Here is a 24,475-nt window from a genome sequence, read left to right as displayed (position 1 = left end):
CCCGCCCCCACGCTGCGAGCCGGAGCGGACTGAGGTCCGAGCGGCGCCCCGGGTGGACTCGGGCCAGCGGACTCCGAAGTTGACCGCGGGGAGGCCCGGGTCCCGCCACGGCCGCTTCCGGCCGGTTCCCACCAGCCCCTCCTCTCCGTCTCCACATCCAGGGAAGCACACTCACCATTTCTAGGTTTCCTGGGTCTCCCCGAATCCTTCCTACGACTCCCACGACCCGTATAGATCACAGCACAACACAACCTGCGGCAGAGGAAGAAGACGACTAGGGGAAGATAAGCATCCTGAGCAAAGCCAGAGCGATTAGCTACAGCCCTTCCGTTGAGGGGCGTCACCCCACCCACAGGCCCCAGCGACCTCCCTGATTGGGCAGTTCCCAAGGCCTCGCCCCCTCGTGCCTGAGTGACAGCGGGGCGGGAGGACGCTTGGCTCAGGCGAACAGGCTTCAGCCGTTGGTGGGTGACCTGTCCCCGCGGGAATATTTGAATTTAAACAGAGCTTATTCCTGCCCTAAGGCTGACTCTGTAGTCTTCCCGCAGCTTGGTCGGAACGCGAGGTCACAGGTGTGCACAGGGAATTCCTCATTCAGTTTGAAGATGAAGGAAGTATAGACAAGAGGGCGCCCAGACCAGGACAAACTGCAACAAGAAGGCTTGGTGTAACTGGAACTGTGACCTTTGTTTAGAAACGTAGCCACTTCAGTGTGACATCACTATCTGTAATAAAGAGTCAGGCTCCGTTTTTGTTTTTTTTGTTTTTTTTTGCGGTACGCGGGCCTCTCACTGTTGTGGCCTCTCCTGTTGCGGAGCACAGGCTCCGGACGCGCAGGCTCAGCGGCCATGGCTCACGGGCCCAGCCGCTCCACGGCATGTGGGATACTCCCGGACCGGGGCACGAAACCGTGTCCTCTGCACCGGCAGGTGGACTCTCAACCACTGCGCCACGAGCGAAGCCCTCAGGCTCCGTTTTAATCTTTGAAATTTGACAGCCTTGAGACTTCTACCCATCTCTTCCCCACCCCCCACTCATTTGAGAAGAATCCCAGAGCGTTTGGCTCTAGTGGGGAGTTGCAACCCCACAGTCCTAGCTGGGGGAAGGGCCTCTTCTCTAAGCAGACGATGTGAGATGTGTCATTAAACTATCAGGTTTCATTAAATTCACATTTTACACTGGAAGGAAATTTATTTTAGATCAATGTTAGCTTGTGTCCCTAGAGAATTTTGAAATGTAAAAAGCTATAAGATCCCTAAGGCAACTGAATTCCTATTTTCACTAAAATAACAAAAACAACAATAACAAACCGTAATGTAAATGTGAGATGCACCTGGAAATTCTTTTTACCCCTCCAAGCTCTACTTTGAGGTATAACTGACTAATAAAATGGTCTAATTTGAGGATGACAATACAATGATTTGAGATACTTATACTGTATTTTATAAATGAAATTTGCTAAGAGAGTGGATCTTAAGAGTTCTCAACACACACACACACACAGACACACACACACACACACACGATAACAATTTGAGGTGATGGATGTGTTAAATAACCCGGAAACTCTTAGATGTCTAAGAGCCTGAATTGCTTGCATTGCAAAACCTTAACGCATTTATCCACTTATTTGAACGCTTTATTGAGATACAACACACATACTATACAATGGACCCTTTAATGTCTAAAACTCACTGGTTTTCAGTGAAACCGAATTCCCCTAAAACAAAGTTCCCTTACTGAGTTTATGATTAATCTCTTTATCCAAAACTTTATTCCCTTTCTTGTCCCCTCTGACCTAATCAACTAGAGTCAAATTGCTGTTGTAGATAACATCGTTAATGTACTAAAATTGTTATTACAGATATCATCATTAACGTACAAACAGAGGTTGTTTCTCCAGGGCAAGATAAGCTAACAGACCTCCAAGCCATGGACCACCTGGGCTGGGAATCATAAAGGAGAGACATCCTGACTCCTGAAGCTATCATTAAGAAATGTCACAAAAGTGTCACAAGATGATGATTAATCCCAGCCTCTTTATTCTTCCCCTTAAAAAAACCCTTAACTCAAAGACCAAGCTGGAGTGGATCTGAGACTTGCCTCCCACTCCCTTGCTTGGAACCCTGCAAATAAACCCTTACTTTGCTGCAAACACCCACTGTCAGAGCTTTCTGTGCTGTGGGCACATGAGCCCTTGTTCATAGCATCAGTATATTCACAGGTAGATTCAATAATCACCACTACAGCCAATTTCTGAACATTTTCCTCACCTTAAAAAGAAACTCCTCATCTCCTATTCCCTAGTGGGAACAAATTAAACAGCTATCTATCCAGTGATTTATATACAGGAAGGGTCTCTGGGGAAAAAAGAATGCAGGTGACCAAGTGTAATCTCCTTGTAAATATACTGAAAACTGAGCTCTTGGTAAATAGACTAATAACCTTTGATAGAGAAGAGTCCTCACCAAAAGAATACTTTTATTAGGACATTTCTGGTTTAGTATTTTTATGGTAAATAAATCGTAATCACAGATTTATAGAAGAGCATGACTACTTAGAAAATGCCACATAAACTACTCAACTGAGTGTAAAATGGAAATTTATAGTAACCTGAGTTAAATCAATCACATTTTCACTCTGGAAACTGGGCTCAAGGGACACACAAAAAAAGTTGACAATGAGATATAAGTTCCCTGATCACTTGACTTAAAATTGCAACTCACTGCCAAACCCATTTCTGATTCACCCTAGTCTTCTCTAGTATTTTTCATAATGCTCACGATTTCCTTATGTAGTGTGTAATTTATTCTTCATTGTTTATTGTTTATTGCCTGTCTCTCTTCATTGGAATATAAGATGCATGAATAAAGGAATCTATTCTTGCTTCATTGATTTATACTAAACCCTTGAATAGTGACAAGTGTGCAACAAAGTGTTAACTGAATGCAGACTGGAGCTACCATGTGTCATGTGCAAAATGAAGCTATGGGAATTCAGATTGGGGTTAAGAGATTGCATTTGTATGCATTATAGAAGTTAAGAAGGAGAGAGAGGGTTTCCCTGGTGGCGCAGTGGTTAAGAATCCATCTGCCAATGCAGGGGACACAGGTTCAAGCCCTGGTCCAGGAAGATCTCACATGCTGCGGAGCAACTAAGCCCGTGCGCCACAACTACTGAGCCTACGCTCTAGAGTCCGTGAGCCACAACTACTGAAGCCAACGCGCCTACAGCCTGTGCTTCCCAACAAGAGAAGCCACCGCAATGAGAAGCCTGCGCACTGCAACGAAGAGTAGCCCCCACTCACCACAACTAGAGAAAGTCCGTGTACAGCAATGAAGACCCAACACAGCCAAAAATAAATAAATAAAATTAATTAATTTAAAAAAAAAACCCTCTGTGAAGAAGGAGAGGTGGGAGGAAGACAAGAGATAAGACAATATGAAAGAAAAGGAAAAAGGAATTGATGGGAATGAGGAAAAGGAGAGGAAAGAGTAAAGAAGAGTATAGGATTAACTCATCTCTAGAGATCTTTTAGTTCTTGTCCTTATAATCATTGGTTGTTTATCTTCTTGGATCTCTAAGGAATTCTCAGGCGTTCCACCACTGGTCAGGGAAAAGAAAATTTCCAATGTGCAGTTATATATATATATATATGTTTCCATCATGGTTACCTCTACTGAGTAGGACTGTGGGTGCTGAAGAATGGTTAACTTTCTCCACACTTTGAAATGTTTATTATGTATGACTTTTTACACTTATTATTCTTTTAATTTTAATTTTTTAATTTATTCATCTTTTGGCTGTATTGGGTCTTTGTTGCTGCACGTGGGCTTTCTCTCTAGTTGCGGCGAGCGGGGGCTACTCTTCGTTGCAGTGCGCGGGTTTCTCATTGCGGTGGCTTCTCTTGTTGCGGAGCATGGGCTCTAGGTGCGCAGGCTTCAGTAGTTGCGGCGCGTGGGCTTAGTTGCTCCGAGGCATGTGGGATCTACCCGGACCAGGGATTGAATCTGTGTCCCCTGCATTGGCAGGCAGATTCTTAGCCACTGCGCCACCAGGGAAGTCCCTACATTTAATTTTTAAATGTTTAATTAAGCAGGTAATTCATGACTACCAAAAATAAAAATAAAATAATAAATTAGTCATTTGACTATAAAGTATTAAAAATAAAATATGGGTACTTTTTTTTGTTTAGCATGAGTTGTTTATTTTGTATATCAACTTTCAAAACCTCAGCCTGAGACATAGAAGTATGCCTGAAGACTCACTCCTGGCATGTCTTCTACCATTGGCGACTAAATTCCCCATGCTCCTGTAGATAATGATGTGAGTTGTTGCTTATAAGTCTTTTCAGCACTTACGTAAAAAGAAGCTTAAATTGTTTCTTTTAAATTATTTAAATTATATATATTTTTGTTTCTTCCTCTTGAAATGCAAAGGTAATGTGGTTTACATTTTGAAATATGCTTGCTTTCTTGTTCATTTAAAATAAATCCTGGAAGTTCCCTGGTGGTCCAGTGGTTAGGACTCTGTGCTTTCACTGTCAAGGGCCTGGGTTCAATCTCTGGTCAGGGAACTAAGATCCCTCAAGCCAAGCAGCTCCACAAGCAAGCAAGCAAGCAAGAAAGAAATAAATAGATAGATAGAGAAAAAAAATCCTAAATAAATAGATAAATAAAATAAATCCTGTACATGTTTTCCTATCAATGGTGGTGTGCTACCAGCACATGTGAGCAAGAACACTGGAGAGTTGCTGCTACAATCCCTAACCAGGCCACTCCTAGTCTGCAATGGCACCCAATGGGCAGCAGGATTAGTTAATCTCCAGGCAGTCATGCTAGAGGATGCCCTGGGCAACAGTTGACCTCATCAGCACATTTTTACAGACTTTTAGGCTATTATCATGGTGTAGGTACTTGGTACCAAGAACAATGTTAACCAAATTTTTCTAAGTGGAGATTGAAATTAAAAACTATTTATTTGGGGTTTGTTAGGACTGCAGCCCCGGAGACACGGATTCAAGAAGCACTTGAATTGTGTTTTGCTAGACTACAGAATAGGGGTGGTTTATAAAGGTAAAAAGCTGCAAAGCTACGGTCAGTTACATAAATTGTTTGTCAAGAATTATAATTGGAGCTGACAGAAAGTGAGGGTACTTGTTATGCAAGGATTGGTTTGGGATGTGAAATGGTTGCATAGTTACCAGGGGAGACCTTGAGACAATGAGGTTGTAGCTGGCAGGTGTTGTTCTGGATATGGCTGGTGGTCCCTGGGTCTGGTTCAGTTCAAAGAAAGTTCAAGTTCTCAGTGGTAAAGAGATGTCTGAGATTAAATCCGCAGTGGCCATCTGACTCCGTTTTAGTATGCCTGAATTGTGATTACTCCATTATAATTTCAATTTGTCATCAACAACAACTCCTTATCCAAGGGCATCTCTTCGGGATAAAGCAATCTGGGATGATCTTGCCTCATAATCACACAAACACAAAGGTCACGTATCTCTGCACTTACTAAAAATCAAACTTCAGTGCTTCATTGCAATCCTCAGGCTGGTAAATTAGTTCAAATTTCTGAAACACATACTGACACCTCAGTTGCACTCAGGAACCCAGAGAACAACCTGGGTGAGGGAGGCAGACTTTGCAGTGTCAAGAGGGTGAGGTGCCCTGTGTTCCCACGGGAGGATGTGAGTGACTTATTTGATTGCTTTTGTGGACAGACATGGAAATTATACTATACTACAGACTGATAAGACTGTAATACAGTCATCCCTAGGTAACCAGGGGGGATTGGTTCCAGGAGACACTGACTATACCACAACCCACCGTTGATCAAGTCCCATAGTAGGCCCTCTATATCCCCAGGTTCTGCATCCACAGATTCATCCAACGTCCAATGGAAATTTCAGTCTGAGTTTGGCTGAATGCTCCAACGCTAAACACGGGACTAGAGAGAACCGACTCTATATATGTTGAAAAAATCCACATGTAAGTGGACCCTCGCAGTTCAAACTCATGTTTTGCGAGGGTCAACTGTACTATTCTGTAAAAGTACAATACTATACACTATAAAGTAATTATGTATATGCTAATTATATATAATATATTCTATTTGCATATAGTATAAGCTAATTACATATAATGCTATACTACATACTACCTATGCTATGTACAGGTAATATACTACATTTTATAGGTAATATACTACATTACAAAGTGTAATATACTACACTTTACTTTTTTTAGCTTTTTAAAATTTTTTTAAATTTTTATTTATTTAATTTTGGCTGCGTTGGGTCTTCATTGCTGCTCGCGGGCTTTCTCTAGTTGTGGCGAGCAGGGGCTACTCTTTGTTGCAGTGCGCGGGTATCTCACTGCAGTGGCTTCTCTTGTTGCGGATCACGGACTCTAGGTGCACGGGCTTCAGTAGTTGTGGCTCACAGGCTCTAGAGCGCAGGCTCAGTAGTTGTGGTGCAGGGGCTTACTTGCTCTGTGGCATGTGGGATCTTCACAGACCAGGGCTGGAACCCATGTCCCCTGCGTTGGCGGGTGGATTCTTAACCACTGTGCCACCAGGGAAGTCCTACGCCATTTTATATAAGAAAAAATTCTCAGGAGCGTGAAGAAGTGAGGGTCAGGGTCTGCAATGCCAGGAGTTATCCTGTTCCAACCACTCACGCTGCTATAATCACTTTCAGAAAAGCACCCCTCACGATGTGACCCTTCCTCACTTTATTTTCCCATTGGAAGCTCAGTGAGGGCGACAAAGTTTTCTGTGTCCTCACTTGGCCTCCATGTCCTCTGGGAGGTCTCCTCCGTACTGTATCCATCACCCCCCAGGTCTCACCTGCGCACTGAGGTCGCTCCGGTCCGCCTCACAGGCCTTCCACACCGAGCCCTTGATCGCTGTCCCCTACTTGGACTTCCACTGATGGGGAGAGAGGCGGCCTCCAGACCTCGGACCCCAGGCTTCCCAGCCACAGAGAGAGTACTTTCTGGGACCCTGGAAAGCACTGAAAGCTGTTGCAAGAGCAGGTGGGGACATGGTTCCGCCCATTTCTGCCTCTTGAGAAACATGGAGCTTGTCCTCCGATTAAGGAGACACCACCTCCTGCGCCTGCGCACTTCAGGGACCCCCCCCCCCCCGGGCGTTTCGCGCGTCTTATTTGGAGACGGTGTCGCGCGTTGCATTCTAGAGTTCTGGGAAGCAAAGGGGCCCCAGCGGCGGAGGGTCTGGCTGAGATCACCATTTCCCACAGGCCACGGGTCAGGAGATCTGCAGAGATTTTCCTGCACCAGGAAAGGGTAGACACCAGCCTCGTTAGGGGAGCGCCAAACTCTGGAAGCGGTTGCCGAGGTGAGGGACCTCCCGGTGGTAGGCACATGTGCCACCGAAATCATAGCGTGCAGGGTTTTAGAACAAAAGGAGGATGATTCGGTAACAGTGGGGTCTGTCAGAGGGACTCTATAGCTAGGACAAGGCAGGGTGTCTCTTTTCGACATTATTGGTGGTTTTGAAAGTATTGTGAAACTGTGCTTGTTGGTACACAGCTGACCTTTATGAGACAGCGGGTAATAAATGTCTGAGGGGCCTAAGCCTCGCACTCATGACATGGGTTCTGGGTTCTATCACTGCTTCACCTCACAGTTACCTGAGGTCACAACAGAAAATTTCCAGAGTGGGATAGTGTTTGATTTAAACATGTTTCCTAACAAGCGGTCACAGAGCACACTAGAGATGGGAAATTTATAAGTTGGAAATGGTCTCAAGACCTTCTCTGGGAACACGTGATGTGTGATGCGCAAGGATTAGATTAGGACACACCCAGCTGTATCCCATTGGGGAGGTCTGTGACATGCACCTTTGTGTCAGACCACAGCATTGCCAAGATATGACCCAAAAAACTTGGAGTCAACACAAAAGTGGACTCCAAGAGCCCTATCACTTTCTCACCAGTTATGTGAATGGCAACGAGAGCAGGTGTAGCCCTAGAAGGTACCTCTTTCCTAAGTCAGACTTGGTACCAAGAAAGTCCTGTTGTGACCCATGACCTTCCTCCATTCTAGTCCTTCCATTTCTTCTTATGAAGGATCACAGAAGGTGGAAAGAAGGGTTACACGTGTAAAAATCAAGGTTTGGGAAAGTTTAACATTCTCCTAGCATGTGAAAGCATCTTTGTTGCTTTCTATTACTTTTTAGTATATACACATACTATTTGGAGTGTAGTTGTGAAATTTTACAAATGTATAGTTATACTACCACCAAGATAGAGTATACTTCATCATCTCAAAGGACCACTCTAGTGGTGCCTGGTTGTAGTGAACCCTCCCTACCCTTAATCACTGATCTGTTTTAGCTTCTTATACCTTTGTCTCTTCCACAATGTCATATATATGGAACACCATGTTGTCTTATGTTCCCTGCTGGAAACTCTGATTCTGCATTTGTAAAAGTACGTAATTATACAAACCTTATAGTGTCCTTCTGAGTTTGCAATTTTTGACATTGCCCAGAAGAGTGGCACACATTATGCCTTCAAAACTGAGAGATTCCACTGTTATCAGCTATGGGAATTGAGGTAAGACCCAAAGCTTAACTTTCTTCATTTGTATGTGGCAGGAATGATGGGGACAGGAGATCAAATGAGATACTAATAATTGTAAAGTCACATGTCAACACTGCTAAGAAAGCATAAATTAGTACTGAAAAAAAAGAGGGGAGCAAGTTTGGACTTACTTTGCTGTTTAATGAAACCCAAACTGTCACCTTTTACCCCATCTTCCCTAACATCTGCTGAAAGTGTAAACATGGAAATGATCCCTGAAAACAGAAAAAATGAGCTTTGAGGGCTTTGTGCATAAACCTCCCATCTGCTCCTCTTGTAAGAAGACATAGGGACTTCCCTGATGGAGCAGTGGTTAAGAATCCGCCTGCCAATGCAGGGGACATGGGTTCAAGCTCTGGTCCAGGAAGATCCTACATGCCGCAGAGCAACTAAGCCCGTGTGCCACAACTACCGAGCCTGCGCTCTAGAGCCTGTGAGCCACAACTACTGAAGACCGTGCGTCTAGAGCCTGTGCTCCGCAACAAGAGAAGCCACTGCAGTGAGAAGCTCGCACACCACAACAAAGAGTAGCCCCCGCTCGCCACAACTAGAGAAAGCCTGCGCACAGCAACGAAGACCCAACACAGCCATAAATAAATAAATAAATTTATAGAATAAAGTTGTTAAAAAAAAAAAAAGAAGGCATAGAATATTTCCTGCTCTGAGGAAATATACCTCCTTTGCCACCACATTCAGATATTACTCAAAATGATACCCTCTGTCTGCAGCTCACCTCAATTATTCCTTGGATAATTGCCCTCTAAACATCCATAGCTATTTTTGGTGTTTCAACCAGGAAATCATATTGGACTTGCACAGATATCACTCTACTCATAGGAAAGTGCAGGATGAGCTACAGTTGTGCAGATGACCTTTACTCAAACCCAAAGGAATACCTTTAAAAGATGTATTCACTTGATGTTAGTCTGTGTTCAATTAATACATTTTATTTAATCAATAAAACTCGAAGCACAGTATGAAATTATATCTAAGATACAATAAAGAAATAAATATCAGAAAGAAATAAAAATATTCCAATATAATACTCTATGTATTAAAAATTGTTTTTCATTTCCAGATCGTGTGCAGTAATAGTCATGAGGTGTGTTCTTTTATTTCAGGTGAGTTCAAATCAATTTCCAGGGCTTAGACTTGCACTCCAGAAGTGTTCAAGTATGATTATATTCAAAACAATTTTTTTTGCCATGGAAATAATAATTAACTTTTTTCTTTTTATGGAATGTAATATTCAACAGATACTTGTGGGTTTTCCTGTTGAGCTAGCAAAATTCCTATAATTTTCTTTTCTCTTTTCCACATAAACACTGGGTTTGAGTGAATTTGCTGGATTGTTCACTTGGTTTGTGTATTTAAAATAGCAGTGGTGGTCCTAGCAACTCCAGTGGGAGTAGAGGCCCTGAGGCCAGTGACTTCAAGCTAAGGCCCCCTTGAGCATGCGAAGGGAACTGCTTGAAGGCCTAGTTGGTTCCTCCCAGGGAGCCTCTCCCTGCAGGTGTCCTACCTGCTCACACCCACCCTGGAAGGAGCCTTTAGGCTGAGAGAAGCTACAGAGCCCTGGAAACTGGGGATGCACATGCACTTGCGGGGATGGGGGCTAGGGGGTGAGAGAGGAATGGAAAGGGAGGAGGTGCCCCTTCTGAGGTTTTAGCTGTAGTTCCCTTGGGCCTTCTTGTAGAAAAAGGTTGGAGTTTTGCATCCAGTGTAGCTGCACTCAGAGTGTAACTTGTATACGTTAAGAAAGTCACGGGGGCTTCCCTGGTGGCGCAGTGGTTAAGAGTCCGCCCGCCAATGCAGGGGACATGGGTTCCAGCCCTGGTCCGGGAAGATCCCATATGCCACGGAGCAACTAAGCCTGTGCGCCACAACTACTGAGCCTGCACTCTAGAGCCCGCGAGCCACAACTACTGAGCCCACGTGCCACAACTACTGAAGCCCATGCACCTAGAGCCCATGCTCCGCAACAAGAAAAGCCACCGCAATGAGAAGCCCGCGCAACGCAACGAAGAGTAGCCCCTGCTCGCCACAACTAGAGAAAGCCCATGCGCAGCAACAAAGACCCAATGAAGCCAAATTAAAAAAACAAAAAAAAAACCTTTAAAAGAAAAAGATTAGTAAATAGTAAAATATAGTCTATATAAATTTCTGTTTTACATACAGAGTTTAATTAAATCTGTAAGATAGTAAAGTCTAACTTAAGACCTTAACCCACATATCCTGGTCCCCTCCAGTGCTCTTCCTCTTGTCACCGCGAAACACAGTTTTGAAAATTTCTTGAGCATCCTGTGTTTCTTTTAAACCAAGCAATTGCGAATGCATATTTATCTTACCCAGGTTTGTCCGTGCAGTGAGCAGTCAAGACTCCACATTTTTAGATGTTTGACTGCTCACCCCTTAAGGCTCACCCCACCCTCTTCCCCTTGTGCCCCTACTTGGACAAGCTGAAGAGGAAGCCTGGGTGGTCTCTCCTCTAAAGCAGGCAAGAGATTCCAACCATAAGCCCTGCCAGTGCGCAGGGACTCTCGCCCTAGCCCCATGCCCAACCACAATGAACACCCAGGCCAGGCTCCTCACCTTGCTTTCTGAAGCCATTTCAGAGCTGCTTGAGAGGAGCCCTCCCTCCTCCCCCAAGACCTGAGTCAGAAGCTTTTTCCTACCTTCTTGGTGTGTGTGTGGGGGGGGGCACTTTGGCATCAGCCTCAACAAGGAAACCACATCTCTGCAGGTGACAATAATAACTGTCGTCGTGAGCAGCATATCCACACATGACCGCCACCTGTGGGTCTGTCTTCTCTTGCTCACCTGCTCTGCTGCCTGATGGTTGCCAGCGCTGTGGGCTGCTGGGCGCTGGGGAGCTTGTGCCGTGAGCTGTGCTGCCCTTGCACTGTTGACCCCACCAGGCCTCTGTTCTATGGTTGGCTGACCAGAATTGAAAGTTTCAAGAATTTCTAAGCCTTTGGGAGCAGGGGTGTGGGATTGGGGCTCTCCTTAAAGTAGTCCTGGGTTGATGTCTGTGCCAGGATTTATCTGTGTGTTATAGAGAAACTGTGACAGAGGCTGGGTTGACCCCAAAATGCCATGGGGATGGGGTTGGGAGAAAGGGACTACACCCTGTGAAAGAGGTAGCCTCATTGTGTGAGGGGGTAGTCCTGAAAAAGCAGTCACTTAAGAAGAAAAGGAGGGCTTCCCTGGTGGCACAGTGGTTAAGAATCCACCTGCCAACACAGGGGACATGGGTTCGAGCCTTGGTCCGGGAAGATCTCACGTGCGACGGAGCAACTAAGCCCGTGCAACAAAACTATTGAGCCTGCTTCCTAGAGCCCGTGAGCCACAACTACTGAGCCTGTGTGCCACAAGTACTGAAGCCCACGCACCTAGAGCCCATGCTCCACAACAAGAGAAGCCACTGCAATGAGAAGCCCATGCACTGCAAGGAAGAGCAGCCCCCTCTCACCGCAACTGGAGAAAGCCCATGCACAGCAACGAAGACCCAACGCAGCCAAAAATAAAAATAAAAAAATAAAAAAAAGAAAGAAAAGAAAAGAGGAGAGGGGGAAAGGCAGCCACTAGGTTGCAGGCTGAGCTCACATTCCTAATACCAGAAGGCTCACCAGGACCCTTAAAGACTTCTGTTGCTGCACACCCATGGCATCCTTGTGGCACAGCCAAGGGATTAATTCAAAACTGACTTAAGCCTGGGTTCCTTAAACCCTATAATGCAACCAGTTGTCATGGGGAAGACTCCTAACCTTGATGGCACTGTTTTGAGGCTCTTGAGAGGAAAAAATATTATAAATACAAGGGTAGAGAGACACCCCTTCCCCAAAGTATATCCAGTGAAGAAGGACATGAAACACGAAAAGAGTAGATCAGGAGGAAGGAAATAATAGATACAATACTAAAACAAAGGTCCACAATTTGATGCAACTGGAAATCCAAAATATACTAAAATAATTTATACAACAAAACAGATGAAAGTACATTGCTTAGCTTTTGGGCCTCTACAACATAGGTTCAGAATTAATTTTGCTCTCTGATGTAAAGTACTAATTCAGATACCTTCAAGCAGTTAATAAATACTAGGTCTCAAAGTACAGATCTACCTGAGTTCTCACTAAATTTAAGCAAGATACCTCTGATAATCTTAGGAGCACTAATGAATATAGAGGACAAGTAGGACAATGTTTCTCCTTAACCATCAGAACCACGGTTGTGCCTAAATTCTCCATGGTCACAACACCCATTGTCCTAAAATATCCCATAACGAGCTGGGAAGCTCTGAACCAATGATTCATAGATTAAAATTAAAGTTTTTGCCACTTAAAAATTGCCTTGGATTTCCCTGGTGCTCCAGTGGTTAAGACTCTGCACTTCCAGTGCATGGGTTGGATCCCTGGGTGGGGAAGTTCTGCATGCTGCGTGGCACGGCCAAAAAAAAAAAGAAGAAAAATTGGACCTCACAGACCTTACTCCCCAAATAAGTTAGTTAATATGGCCCAACATAAATTACACAGGGCCTTGATGGACTGAAAACTGTATATAAAACCTAGTTAGTGAAGGGTTAATTATTCTCCATCCTCCTTCTAACAGCCCAGTTTATCCCATTAAACCAGGAAAGAATGACACCTTACAGTGAATTAAGGCAACCTCAAGGCTGTGGTCGTACCAAACAGAACCCTATTCCTAGTCTCCAACATTATAGAAATTACCAACTCCATCTAATAAGCAATTGATAAATATTCTGATATCACAGATTCGGCTAAGTCTGTTGTGTTCAGTGCCTAGTTCAACAGCCTCTCAGCTGCACTTGGCCTTCACCGCTGAAGGGATGTGTGATACACCTTCACTGGGTTATCCTCATGGATCATTAACAGCTTTGCCCTCCCACACAATCATTGCAGCCAAGATCTGAACAGCATGCTGGTTTCTCCAAGAACACAGGCAGAACATTATATTAATGACGTCTCCTCTAAGGACATTAAGGACACACAAATATTGAAAAAAGAAGCTCACAGAAAGCAGATGGGACAAGGCCATGCATATAATGTGAGTCCCTGATAACTCTGTTAAATTTCTGGAAATTATTTGATAAGCTGAGGCCAGCTCCCTCCCTGACACCATGAAGAAACGGCTATCGTTCCCCACAGCACCTACAACATCTACATGGTTCTTTTGATGTTCTGGAGGCAACATATTCCGTGTTTATAAATTTTACTTGAGCTCATTTTTTTTGTTATTTGCAAGTTTGCCACCTTGTATGGGTACTCTGCCACAAAAGGCTAAAGACTCTCTTCAATTACAAGTGGCACTCCAGTTAGTGCCCTTAGAGAATCCTTCACTAGAGGCAGTATGTGAATGACTTGCCTCTTTGCTCTCCTTCTCAGGCCTCCTCACAGGAAGATAGCAGCCACCTCCTAAAGCTTTTAGCCTTAAAGGAACATAAGGTCGCCAAAGAAAAATTGCAGTTTGCCCGAACCCAGGTTCAATATTTAGGGCATCTGATATCAGAACATGGGTGACACATAGATCCAGATAGACTTCATAGTTTCCTAAGTTTCATGGTTCCCAAAGTAAGCACCAATGGTGAGGTTTTCTCAGGCTAGTGGGTCACTGCCAAAACTGGATTCCAAATTTCTCTCTTATGGCTAAATCTCTGTATGTTTTACTCAACAGTAACAACCCTGACCCAATTTTATGGAAAGAACCGGACAACAAAGCTTTCAAGGCCTTAAAGAAGGGTTTGATGGGGACTTCCCTGGCGGTCCAGTGGTTAAGACTCTGTGCTTCCAATGCAGGGGGCAGAGGTTCAATCCCTGGTTGGGAAACTAAGACCCCACATGCCATGTGGCGCAGCTAAAAAGAACAAAAAAGAAAAGAATTGCAAAGAAAAGAGGTGTTTAATGAACCCACCTACCCTTGGCATTCCAATTATCAGATTCCCTTCATCCTTTTGGTATATGAAAAGGAATGGAATGCCCTTGGGGAACTCACCCCAAAACATGTACCACCATCCACCCATAGCATAGGGTTTTATAGCCAGCCAACTGGGCCCTGTGGCATGGGGACACACCCCTGCCTCAGCTTAGAGCCATTATGGCCACTGCCCTTTTGGTTATGGCCATGCATAAAATCATTGTGGGATCCCCTTTAGCCATTTTTGTACCTCATGCATTTGAAGCTCTCCTAAATTTTCATCACACTCAACATTTCTCAGGCAGCCGCCTCACTTCCTCTGAAGTCCCTTGTTAACTGCCCCTCACATAACTCTTTTACACTGTAATAACTTTTAACTCTGCTACTCTTCTCCCTTCCATCACTGATGAAGTACTCACAACTGTTTTAACACTGACGGACCACCTCCTGACTTGTAATGATGTGCAGGAAATTCCATTGGGTAATGTTGACTTCTCATGGTTCACTGATGGTTCTTTTTTTTTTTTTTTTTTTGCGGTAAGCGGGCCTCTCACTGTTGTGGCCTCTCCTGTTGCGGAGCACAGGCTCTGGACGTGCAGGCCCAGCGGCCAAGGCTCACCGGCCCAGCCGCTCCGCGGCATGTGGGATCTTCCCGGACCGGGGCATGAACCCGTTTCCCCTGCATCGGCAGGCGGACTCTCAACCACTGCGCCACCAGGGAAGCCTTCACTGATGGTTCTTATTTAAAAGGTGACAATGACAAATACTGTGCTGGGTATGCTATTACAACTCCTTTTGATGTTGTTGAGGCAGCATCTTTACCTATGGCTGCTTTGACCCAACAGGCTGAATGAATTACGTGCTCTTACACAGGCTTGTACATTAGCCAAGGACAAAACTGCCAGTGTTGGTACTGATAATAGATACGCTTTCACAGTAGCTCGTGATTTTGCAATGCTGTGGAAGCAACGTGTCTTCCTTACTTCCGATGGAAATAAAGTTAAAAATGGCCTCTATGTTCAGGAATTACTGAACGCAATAATTCCCCTTCCGCATTAGCTATTAAGATTCTGAGGGTTTTTTTTTTTTTCTTGGCTGTGATGCACGGCTTGTAGGATCTTAGTTCCCTGAACAGAGATTGAACCCATGCCCCCCAGCAGTGGAAGCGCGGAGTCCTAAACACGCCAGGGAATTCCCCAAAGGCATTTTAAATTTGACTCTCTGAAGCTAGGGAAAATCACCTTGCTGATATTTCTCCAAGGAATGCTGCCCTTAAAGGGATCTAGAGCAGCCAAATGTCTGTCATAGACCAAAGGGATATTTGCCCAAATAATTTAGAAAAACTGGCTAGACAAGCCCAACAATTGGTCTCAGAAAAGGAAAAACAAGATTGGAAATTCAACAACTTTTGGTTTGATAAAAAGAGAAAGCTCTTGTTTGGACCAAATACCAATCCATTCCTACCAGAGATTCTAAAATTCCCACTCCTTACCACTATCCATGCATTAAACCATTGGTCAACTGACCAAATGATATCCTTCATCACTCAACATTGGTGGGGAAGCATTAACAAGTCCACAAAAAGTGCCTACCTCACTTGTCCCACTTGTCCAAAGCATAGCCCAGTGAAGCCTGTCTGTTTCGCCAATAAACATTTAAAATTGCATAATAGGGATTTCCCTGGTGGCGCAGTGGTTAAGAATTCACCTGCCAATGCAGGGGACACGGGTTCAAGCCCTGGTCCGGGAAGATCCCACATGCTGCGGAGCAACTAAGCCCATTTGCCACAACTACTGAGCCTGTGCTCTAGAGCCCACGAGCCACAAGTACTGAGCCCGAGTGCCACAACTACTGAAGCCCACGTGCCTAGAGCCCGTGCTCCGCAACAAGAGAAGCCACTGCAATGAGAAGCCCGTGCACTGCAATGAATAGTAGCCCCGGCTCACCACAACTAGAGAAAGCCCACGGGCAGCAACGAAGACCCAATGCAGCCAAAAATAAATAAATAAATAAATTTATTAAAAAATAAAAATAAATAAAACTGCCTAATGAACCATTTGAGGCCAGCAAATAGATTTCATGCAACTTCCTGTCTAATGGATATAAATATGTTTAAGACATGGTCTGTTATGTTTTCATACTGGACTGAAGCCTTCCCTTACAGACATGCTACTGCCTCTACTGTGGCTAAAATCCTTTTGGAAAAGATTATCCCTACCAGGGGAACTCCTCAAATTTCACAGTGATTGAAGAACCCACTTTACTGGTTAGGTGCTTTGACAAGTCTCTGCTGTTTGACAGGCAACACTGTCACTGTGCTTACCACCTTCAATCGTCTGGTTTAGTCAAACACACTAATGGTATTAAGACTCAATTGGCAGAATTTGTTGAGGTCCTACAAATACCTTGACCAAACGCACTGCCGTTAGTTCTTCTAAATCTCAGACCCACCCCTTTTGGAACTCATAAACTCTCACCCTTTGAGACAGTCACAGAACACCCAACGCACTTGACCTACTGCTTCTTTTGACCCACAACTCATAAAAGGGGAGATGCTCCAACATTGCAAAGACCTAATTTTTTCTATGAAAAGTAATCATGTTTTGGTAGAAGAGTCTTTTCACAGTGTACCCTTGGGAAACAAAGACCTTTAAGTATCACATCTTGCAACCTGGAGATTTCATTTATTCAAAAATACACCTCCAGAAGAACTCTCTTCAAGCTCATTGGAAATACCCCTATCAAGTACTGCTGACCAACCCTTGTGCCATCAGATTCCAAGGAATGGACTCTTGGATTCACGTGACACATCTATGACACACCTAAAGAAAACATCAAACCCTGACTGGAGCTGCACATCATCTGGTGACCTGCAAGTAAAGATCTCCCAGAATTGAAGCAGACAAGATTTGATGAGACAGCTTTCCCAAGATATCAGGACCAAGTCTGCTGGAAGTTTGTTGCCAAACCCTTGATGATGACATAACTCTTCAGATGATAGCCAATGCTTATTATCTTAATAACATATGGACTAGATAAAAAGTGCCTGAAGGTTCTCTCTCTTACCCCTTCTTGTTACTCAAATGTGACCTTAGTATCTGGTCACTTTCCCTTTGACATGAGATACTAAACCCAGGAAACCCTGACATTGAGGGAAAAAAGCTGCTGAAACTATATAGAAAACCTGACTCTTGATCAACGATGCTTTCAGAGAAAGATTTTCATCAAAAGGGGAAAATGGAAAAAATGAATACACAGAAACCTCAAATAGAGTGGGCAGACCACAAGGGGGAGCTCTCACATCCTGCAATGACAGTAGAGCCCAACAGGAAAGAAGAAAGATACCTCTTCTTTCCTGGCAAGGACTCAGCCAATGAAAAGTCACTGATGCTCTGTTTATTACAGCCCTTCCAACTTTCTTTTCTGCTCTACACAAGCGTTCACCTTCCCTTGCTGTGCAGGAACCTGCAATGTGACTCACCATGTTGCAGACCACGAGTTGCAGTGCTCCGCTGATCCTGAATAAACTCACCTTGGCTAGAGTAGTATCTTGTAGTCTATTTGTTTCAGGTCAAGAAGGTAAAAGGTTAGGTTATTGATTTGCGATCTCTTGTTAACATAGGCATTAATGGCAAATAGAAACATTTCTATGTACTATTTTAGATGCAAACTATAAACTTTGACTCCTTAGGCATGATATAATTTTCCTCATTATCTCTAATTATATATTTTTTGCTTTAAAGTCTATTTTGGGGGCTTCCCTGGTGGGGCAGTGGTTACGAATCCCCTGCCAATGCAGGGGACATGGGTTCAAGCCCTGGTCTGAGAAGATCCCACATGCTGCGGAGCAACTAAGCCTGTGCACCACAACTACTGAGCCTGCGCTCTAGAGCCCGTGAGCCATAACTACTAAACCTGCGTGCCACAACTACTGAAGCCCGTGCGCCTAGAGCCCGTGCTCCACAAGAGAAGCCACCACAACGAGAAGCCTGTGCACCTCAACCAAGAGTAGCCCCACTTGCCGCAACTAGGGAAAGCCCGTGTGCAGCAACCAAGACCCAACACAGCCAAAAGTAAATAAATTAAATAAATAAATAAAAAATAAAATCGATTTTGCTAGATATTTTTATAATTTCTCCAGTTGTGGAATCATACTCCCCTAGACCTCATTGATTCCTCCCATGGTGGTTCCACCTTCTTAACTGAACCCTTTCTCCTTGACATCAGTGTCTAATTTGCACCCATGAGATTTTAAATTGTGGAGATGACTGGCAACACTGCTGGTGGGTGGGCTGAGTCCTGACATGAAAATGTACACTTTTTTTTTTTTTTTTTTTTTTTGCAGTATGCAGGCCTCTCACTGTTGTGGCCTCTCCCGCCGCAGAACACAGGCTCCGGATGCGCAGGCCCAGCAGCCATGGCCCACGGGCCCAGCCACCCCGTGGTACATGGGATCCCCATGGACCAGGGCACGAACCCGCGTCCCCCGCATCAGCAGGCAGACTCCCAACCACTGTGCCACCAGGGAAGCCCCACACTTTAAATTAAATACAATAAAACATGACTGAAGACATATTAGGGATTACACTCAGCTATGAATAACAGGAAACACACAGAACCTGCCGGATATGAGGAAGGTGCTGATGCTACACAGAAGGACTGCATCAGAGCAGTCACTGCACAGTGCAGTAGAGGAACAAACTCTCATGTAGTTCTTTTGGACTGTACCACTGTAACTGTCATAGTGGAATGGGGAGCACATAGTCAGGAGCAGTATAAACAGAACAAGGTGCTTACAAATTAGACCTTATACAAATAAGATCTAGAGAACAGGGCACTCAGTGCTTCAGAGAATATTCTTAACCATGACAGTCTAAATTTCTTACAAGGTGGACACATGAGAGCTTGCAGGAAAATCCAAACTGTATTGGATCTTTAATGTTGAATTTGGGGACAACTGTAGAAGCCTACAGCTCAGATCAAGTGGAAGTCAAGCAGTCTACGGTGGTTTTGAGGATATACTTGACTGATAGGGAAAATAATGTGGAAAACGGGCTGGAAGCAAGTGTCTACAAAGGCCCTATGCTTCTGTCTCCTTCCATACAGGTGACTTCAAAACCTGACTAAATCATACTTCATTTCTGCATTCCAAGTTTCATGTAAGTTAGGCTTTGGTGACTTCTCACATGGGATCATAAGGCAACACATTCTAGAAAATGTAGTTCATGTTACTCACATTAATATAACAGGATCAAGGGACATTGCCAAATCTAAATTTTATTGTCCTTTCACACGTCTCTCTTCTTTTTTTTTTTTTTTTTCAGTATGCGGGCCTCTCATTGTTGTGGCCTCTCCTGTTGTGGAGCACAGACTCCGGACGCGCAGGCTCAGCGGCCATGGCTCACGGGCCCAGCCGCTCCGCGGCATGTGAGATCCTCCCAGACCGGGGCACGAACCCGTGTCCCCTGCATCGGCAGGTGGACTCTCAACCACTGTGCCACCAGGGAAGCCCCGTCTCTCTTCTTAATGTAAATTCCATAGTCCAAATCCCAACCAAAAGAAATGACAAAGTGTAAAGGACAAAAGATGAAGATAATTCACAAGAGACTGCACTATGATAAACTTTGCATACTTACAAGTATATAGCAATTATATATTCCATGGAAAATAGAATAAGGATCTTTAAGCAATAAAAAGTTAGTTTTCTGCTAAATAAGGTGGAATATATATATATATATATATATATATATATATATATATATAAAATGAATAAGGCATATCCAGTACTTGCCACAGGAAGCCAGCAGGAAAAAAAAACCAAACCGGCATTTTTCAATGTTCTTTTCCTTACATATAACTTACAAAATTAGGTAAAAATTAAACCTACTTGCATACTAGAAATAAACTTCAATTCATGGTTCCAATAGACTTCAAAATAGACACACAAAAAATTACTAAATAACTAAAAGAAAAGACTACCTATTAATTTTTAAGGAACTCTTCCTTAATGAGTATCTACAAAATTATCTCACTTCAATGTGTACTTTGAAAACTAATTAGAAATCCATACTAGAGAGAATCACTTTAAGAATGAGTCAATGACAAAGAAAATTTATAACATTTCTTTCATGTTGTGAATTTTCAGACAGCGTATCCATAGTACTTACATGGAGATAATTTCTCTTCAGTGCAGTTTTCATATGACTGTGAAAATACTTGTTAAAATTGAAAAGTTTCCCTAATTTTTCAGTTACAAAGTTTCTAACGCGTGTACATCTTTTTTTTTTTGTGGTACGCGGGCCTCTCACTGTTGTGGCCTCTCCCGTTGAGGAGCACAGGCTCCAGATGCGCAGGCTCAGTGGCCATGGCTCACAGGCCCAGCTGCTCCGCGGCATGTGGGATATTCCCGCACCGGGGCATGAACCTGTGTCCCCTGCATAGGCAGGCGGACTCTCAACCACTGCGCCACCAGGGAAGCCCCGCATGTACATTTTCACGTAGTTTTGTAAGGATGTGGGGCAAGTGAAGGTTTTCCTACATAGTTTACATTCAATACAATTCTCTCCAGTGCAAGTTCTTTCGTGGCTTTCCAAGGAAATGGGACTGAAGGCTTTCCCACATTCCTTACATATATACTGTTTCTCTCCAGTGTGCACTCTCATGTGTCCTTGGAAACGTGTGATACATGAAGGCTTCCCCACATTCCTTACATTCAGTTTCTGTCTAGTACGAGTTCTTTCATGTATCTGAATATAACAGAGAGTGCTGAAAGCTTTGCCATACTGTTTGCAAAAATACGGTTTCTCTCCAGTGTGAGCTCTTTTATGTATTTGGAATGAACTGGGAAAAATAAAGGCTTTCACACATTCCTTACATTCATAGTGCTATTCTCCATTATGAGTTTTTTCATGGCTTTGAAAAGAACTGGGACAACTGAAGGCTTTACTACAAGTTTTACATTGATAGGGTTTCTCTCCAGTGTGAGTGTTTTTATGTGCTTGTAAAGAACTGGGACAATCAAAGGCTTTCCCACAATCCTTACATTTGCAAGGTCCATCACCAGTATGCATTATCATGTGTCTTTGAACATTTGAGGGATAAATAAAGGCCTTTCCACATTCCTTACATTCATAGGGTTTCTCTCCAGTATGAGTTCTTTCGTGTTTTCGAATGGAACTGAGATAAGTGAAGGCTTTACCACATTGCTTACATTCATAGGGCCTCTCCCCAGTATGACTTTTTTCATGTATTTGACGACAACATAGAAAACTGAAGGCCTTACCACATTCCATACACTTATATGGCTTTTCTCCACTGTGAGTCCTTTCATGACAACGAAAGTAATTGGGACAATCAAAGACTTTCCCACAGTCTTTACATTTATAAGGTCCATCTCCAGTATGCTTCATCATGTGTCTTTGAAATTTGGCAAGATAACTGAAGGTTTTCCCACATTCCTTACATACATAGGGTTTCTGTCCAGAATGAGTCCTCTCATGTTTTCGACAGGAATTTGGACAACTGAAAGCTTTACCACAATTTTTACACGTATAGGGCTTTTCTCCACTGTGTCTCCTTTCATGACTTCGAAAGGATCTGGAATAACTGAAGGCTTTACCACATTGCTTACATTCATAGGGTTTCTCTCCAGTATGAGTTCTCTCATGTTTTCGAAAGGAACTTGAACAACTAAAGGTTTTACCACATTTTTTACATTCATAGGGCTTTTCTCCAGTATGTGTCCTTTCATGTCTTCGAATGTAACTGGCACAACTGAAGGCTTTACCACACTGCTTGCATTCATATGGTTTCAATCCACTATGAGTTCTCTCATGTTTTATAAAGTAACTGGGACAATTGAAAGCTTTACCACATTGCTTACATTTATAAGGTTTCTCTCCAGTGTGCGTTATTTCATGAATTCGACAGTATCTGAGAGAACTGAGAGCTTTACCACAGTGCTTACATCTATAGGGTTTCTCTCCAGTATGAGTTTGTTCATGTTTTTGAAAGTTGTGGTGATATCTGAAGGCTTTTCCACATCTTTTACACTCATAGGGTTTCTCTCCAGTGTGAATCCTTTCATGCCTTTGAATAGACTGGCGAAGCTTGAAGGCCTTCCCACATTTCTTACAATCATAGGGTTTCTCCCCAGTGTGAATCTTCTCATGGGTATGTCTGGACTGACGATGCTTGAAGGCTTTCCCACATTCCTTGCATTTATATGGCTTCTCCTCATATTCCTGATACTCACGTGGTTTGGGTGTAGTGCGAGATGTCATGTGCCTATTAAAGGATGAATGACGCATGAAGATTCGTCCACATACACTGAATTCACATAGTTTTATTCCAGTTTTCTTTTTCTGATTATGATTTGAAATTTGGCTAAATGTTTCCCCATACTGACTACCTTCATTATTTTTACAGAGTCTCTCTACCATATGACTGCTGTAAAAAATAAGAAGGATATTATTAATGAATTGTTTATTAATTATATTTAGTAATAGTTATGACAATGAAAATTTTACCATTTTAAAGGAAAGTGCACATTTTCTGCACATTCTGATTGAAAGTGAATTTACTAAAGTTCTGCAAGATAATCATAGCAATTATCAAAACAGTAATATTCATAAATGGTGATTCTGAATACTGATTCCAAGTGTACTATTTTTCAAACACTCAACATTTAGGACACATTTGAGAAAAAAGGTTTGATGCAAAAATTCTAAGATTCATTAATTTTAAGGCTGGAATGATTTATTTTATTTCTTTGTTTTACAATGTCATGGCATAAACAATCTTGAGAGAGAAGAAAGAAGCTAGAGGAATCAGGCTCCCTGACTTCAGACTATACTACAAAGCCACAGTAATCAAAACAGTATGGTGCTAGCACAAAAGCAGACCATAGATCAATGGAAAAGGATAGAAAGCCCAGAAATAAACTCATGCACTTATGGTCAATTAATCTATGACAAAAAAGGCAAGAATATACAATAGAGAAAAGACAGTGTCTTCAACATGTGGTGCTGGGAAAACTGGACAGCCACATGTAAAAGAATGAAACTAGAACATTCTCTAACACCATATACAAAAATAAACTCAAAATGGATTAAAGACCTAAATGTAAGACTGGATACTATAAAACTCCTAGAGAAAAACATAGGCAGAACACTCTTTGACATAAATCGCAGCAATATTTTTTTTGGATCTGTCTCCTAGAGTAATGGAAACAAAAGCAAAAATAAACAAATGGAATCTAATGAAATTTAAAAGCTTTTGCACAGCAAAGGAAACCATAAACAAAATGAAAAGACAACCTACTGAATAGGAGAGAGTATCTGCAAACGATGCAACTGACAAGGGATTAATTTCCAAAATATACAAATAGCTCATACAGCTCAATATCAAAACACCAAAGGACCCAATCAAAAAATGGGCAGAAGACTGAAACAGACATTTCTCCAAAGAAGACACACAGATGGCCAACAGGCACATGAGAAGATGCTCCACACCACTAATTATCAGAGAAATGCAAATCAAAACTACGAGGTATCACCTCACACCGGCCAGAATGGCCATGTTAAAAAGTCTACAAATGCTGGAGGGGGTGTGGAGAAAAGGGAACCCTCCTACACTGCTGGTAGGAATGTTAATTGGTGCAGCCACTCTGGAGAACAGTATGGAGGTTCCATAAAAAAGTAAGAATAGAATTACCATATGATCCAGCAATCCCACTCCTGGGCATATATCTGGAAAAGACAAAAACTCTAATTCGAAAAGAAACATGCACCCAGTATTCATAGCAGCACTATTTACAACACCCAAGACATGGAAGTAACCTAAATGTCCATCACGGATGAATGGATAAAGAAAATGTGGTATCACTTACACGTGGAATCCAAAAAAATGATACAAATGAACTTATTTATAAAACAGAAA

The 24,475-nt window shown here is 43.1% G+C and overlaps 2 protein-coding genes across 4 annotated transcripts in view; both read right to left on the bottom strand.

Annotated features, from left to right (window-relative positions):
• Window positions 1-24,475, bottom strand: part of LOC137222337 (zinc finger protein 709-like) — a 47,076-nt gene that overhangs the window by 22,202 nt on the left and 399 nt on the right. For 2 of the 3 annotated variants that reach the window (XR_010942414.1, XM_067733404.1), the window contains exon 1: window positions 176-764. The exons of the other annotated variant lie outside the window; for it this stretch is intronic. Coding sequence is in view for 1 of the 2 variants with exons in the window: in XM_067733404.1 (XP_067589505.1) it covers window positions 176-178 (3 nt within the window). In the remaining variant the exon portion in view is untranslated. Of the gene's footprint in view, window positions 1-175; window positions 765-24,475 lie in introns of those variants that run through there. 3 annotated transcript variants of the gene reach the window in all.
• LOC137222341 (zinc finger protein 709-like) overlaps window positions 9,670-24,475 on the bottom strand; it is a 39,987-nt gene continuing 25,181 nt past the window's right edge. The window contains exon 6 of the mRNA XM_067733412.1: window positions 9,670-22,984. Within this exon, the coding sequence (XP_067589513.1) occupies window positions 21,421-22,984 (1,564 nt within the window). The 3' untranslated portion in view covers window positions 9,670-21,420. The remainder of the gene's footprint in view (window positions 22,985-24,475) is intronic.

Source organism: Pseudorca crassidens, chromosome 3 (genome assembly GCF_039906515.1).
Source record: "Pseudorca crassidens isolate mPseCra1 chromosome 3, mPseCra1.hap1, whole genome shotgun sequence".
Taxonomy (NCBI): domain Eukaryota; kingdom Metazoa; phylum Chordata; class Mammalia; order Artiodactyla; family Delphinidae; genus Pseudorca; species Pseudorca crassidens.
This window is presented reverse-complemented; position numbering and strand designations above follow the sequence as displayed.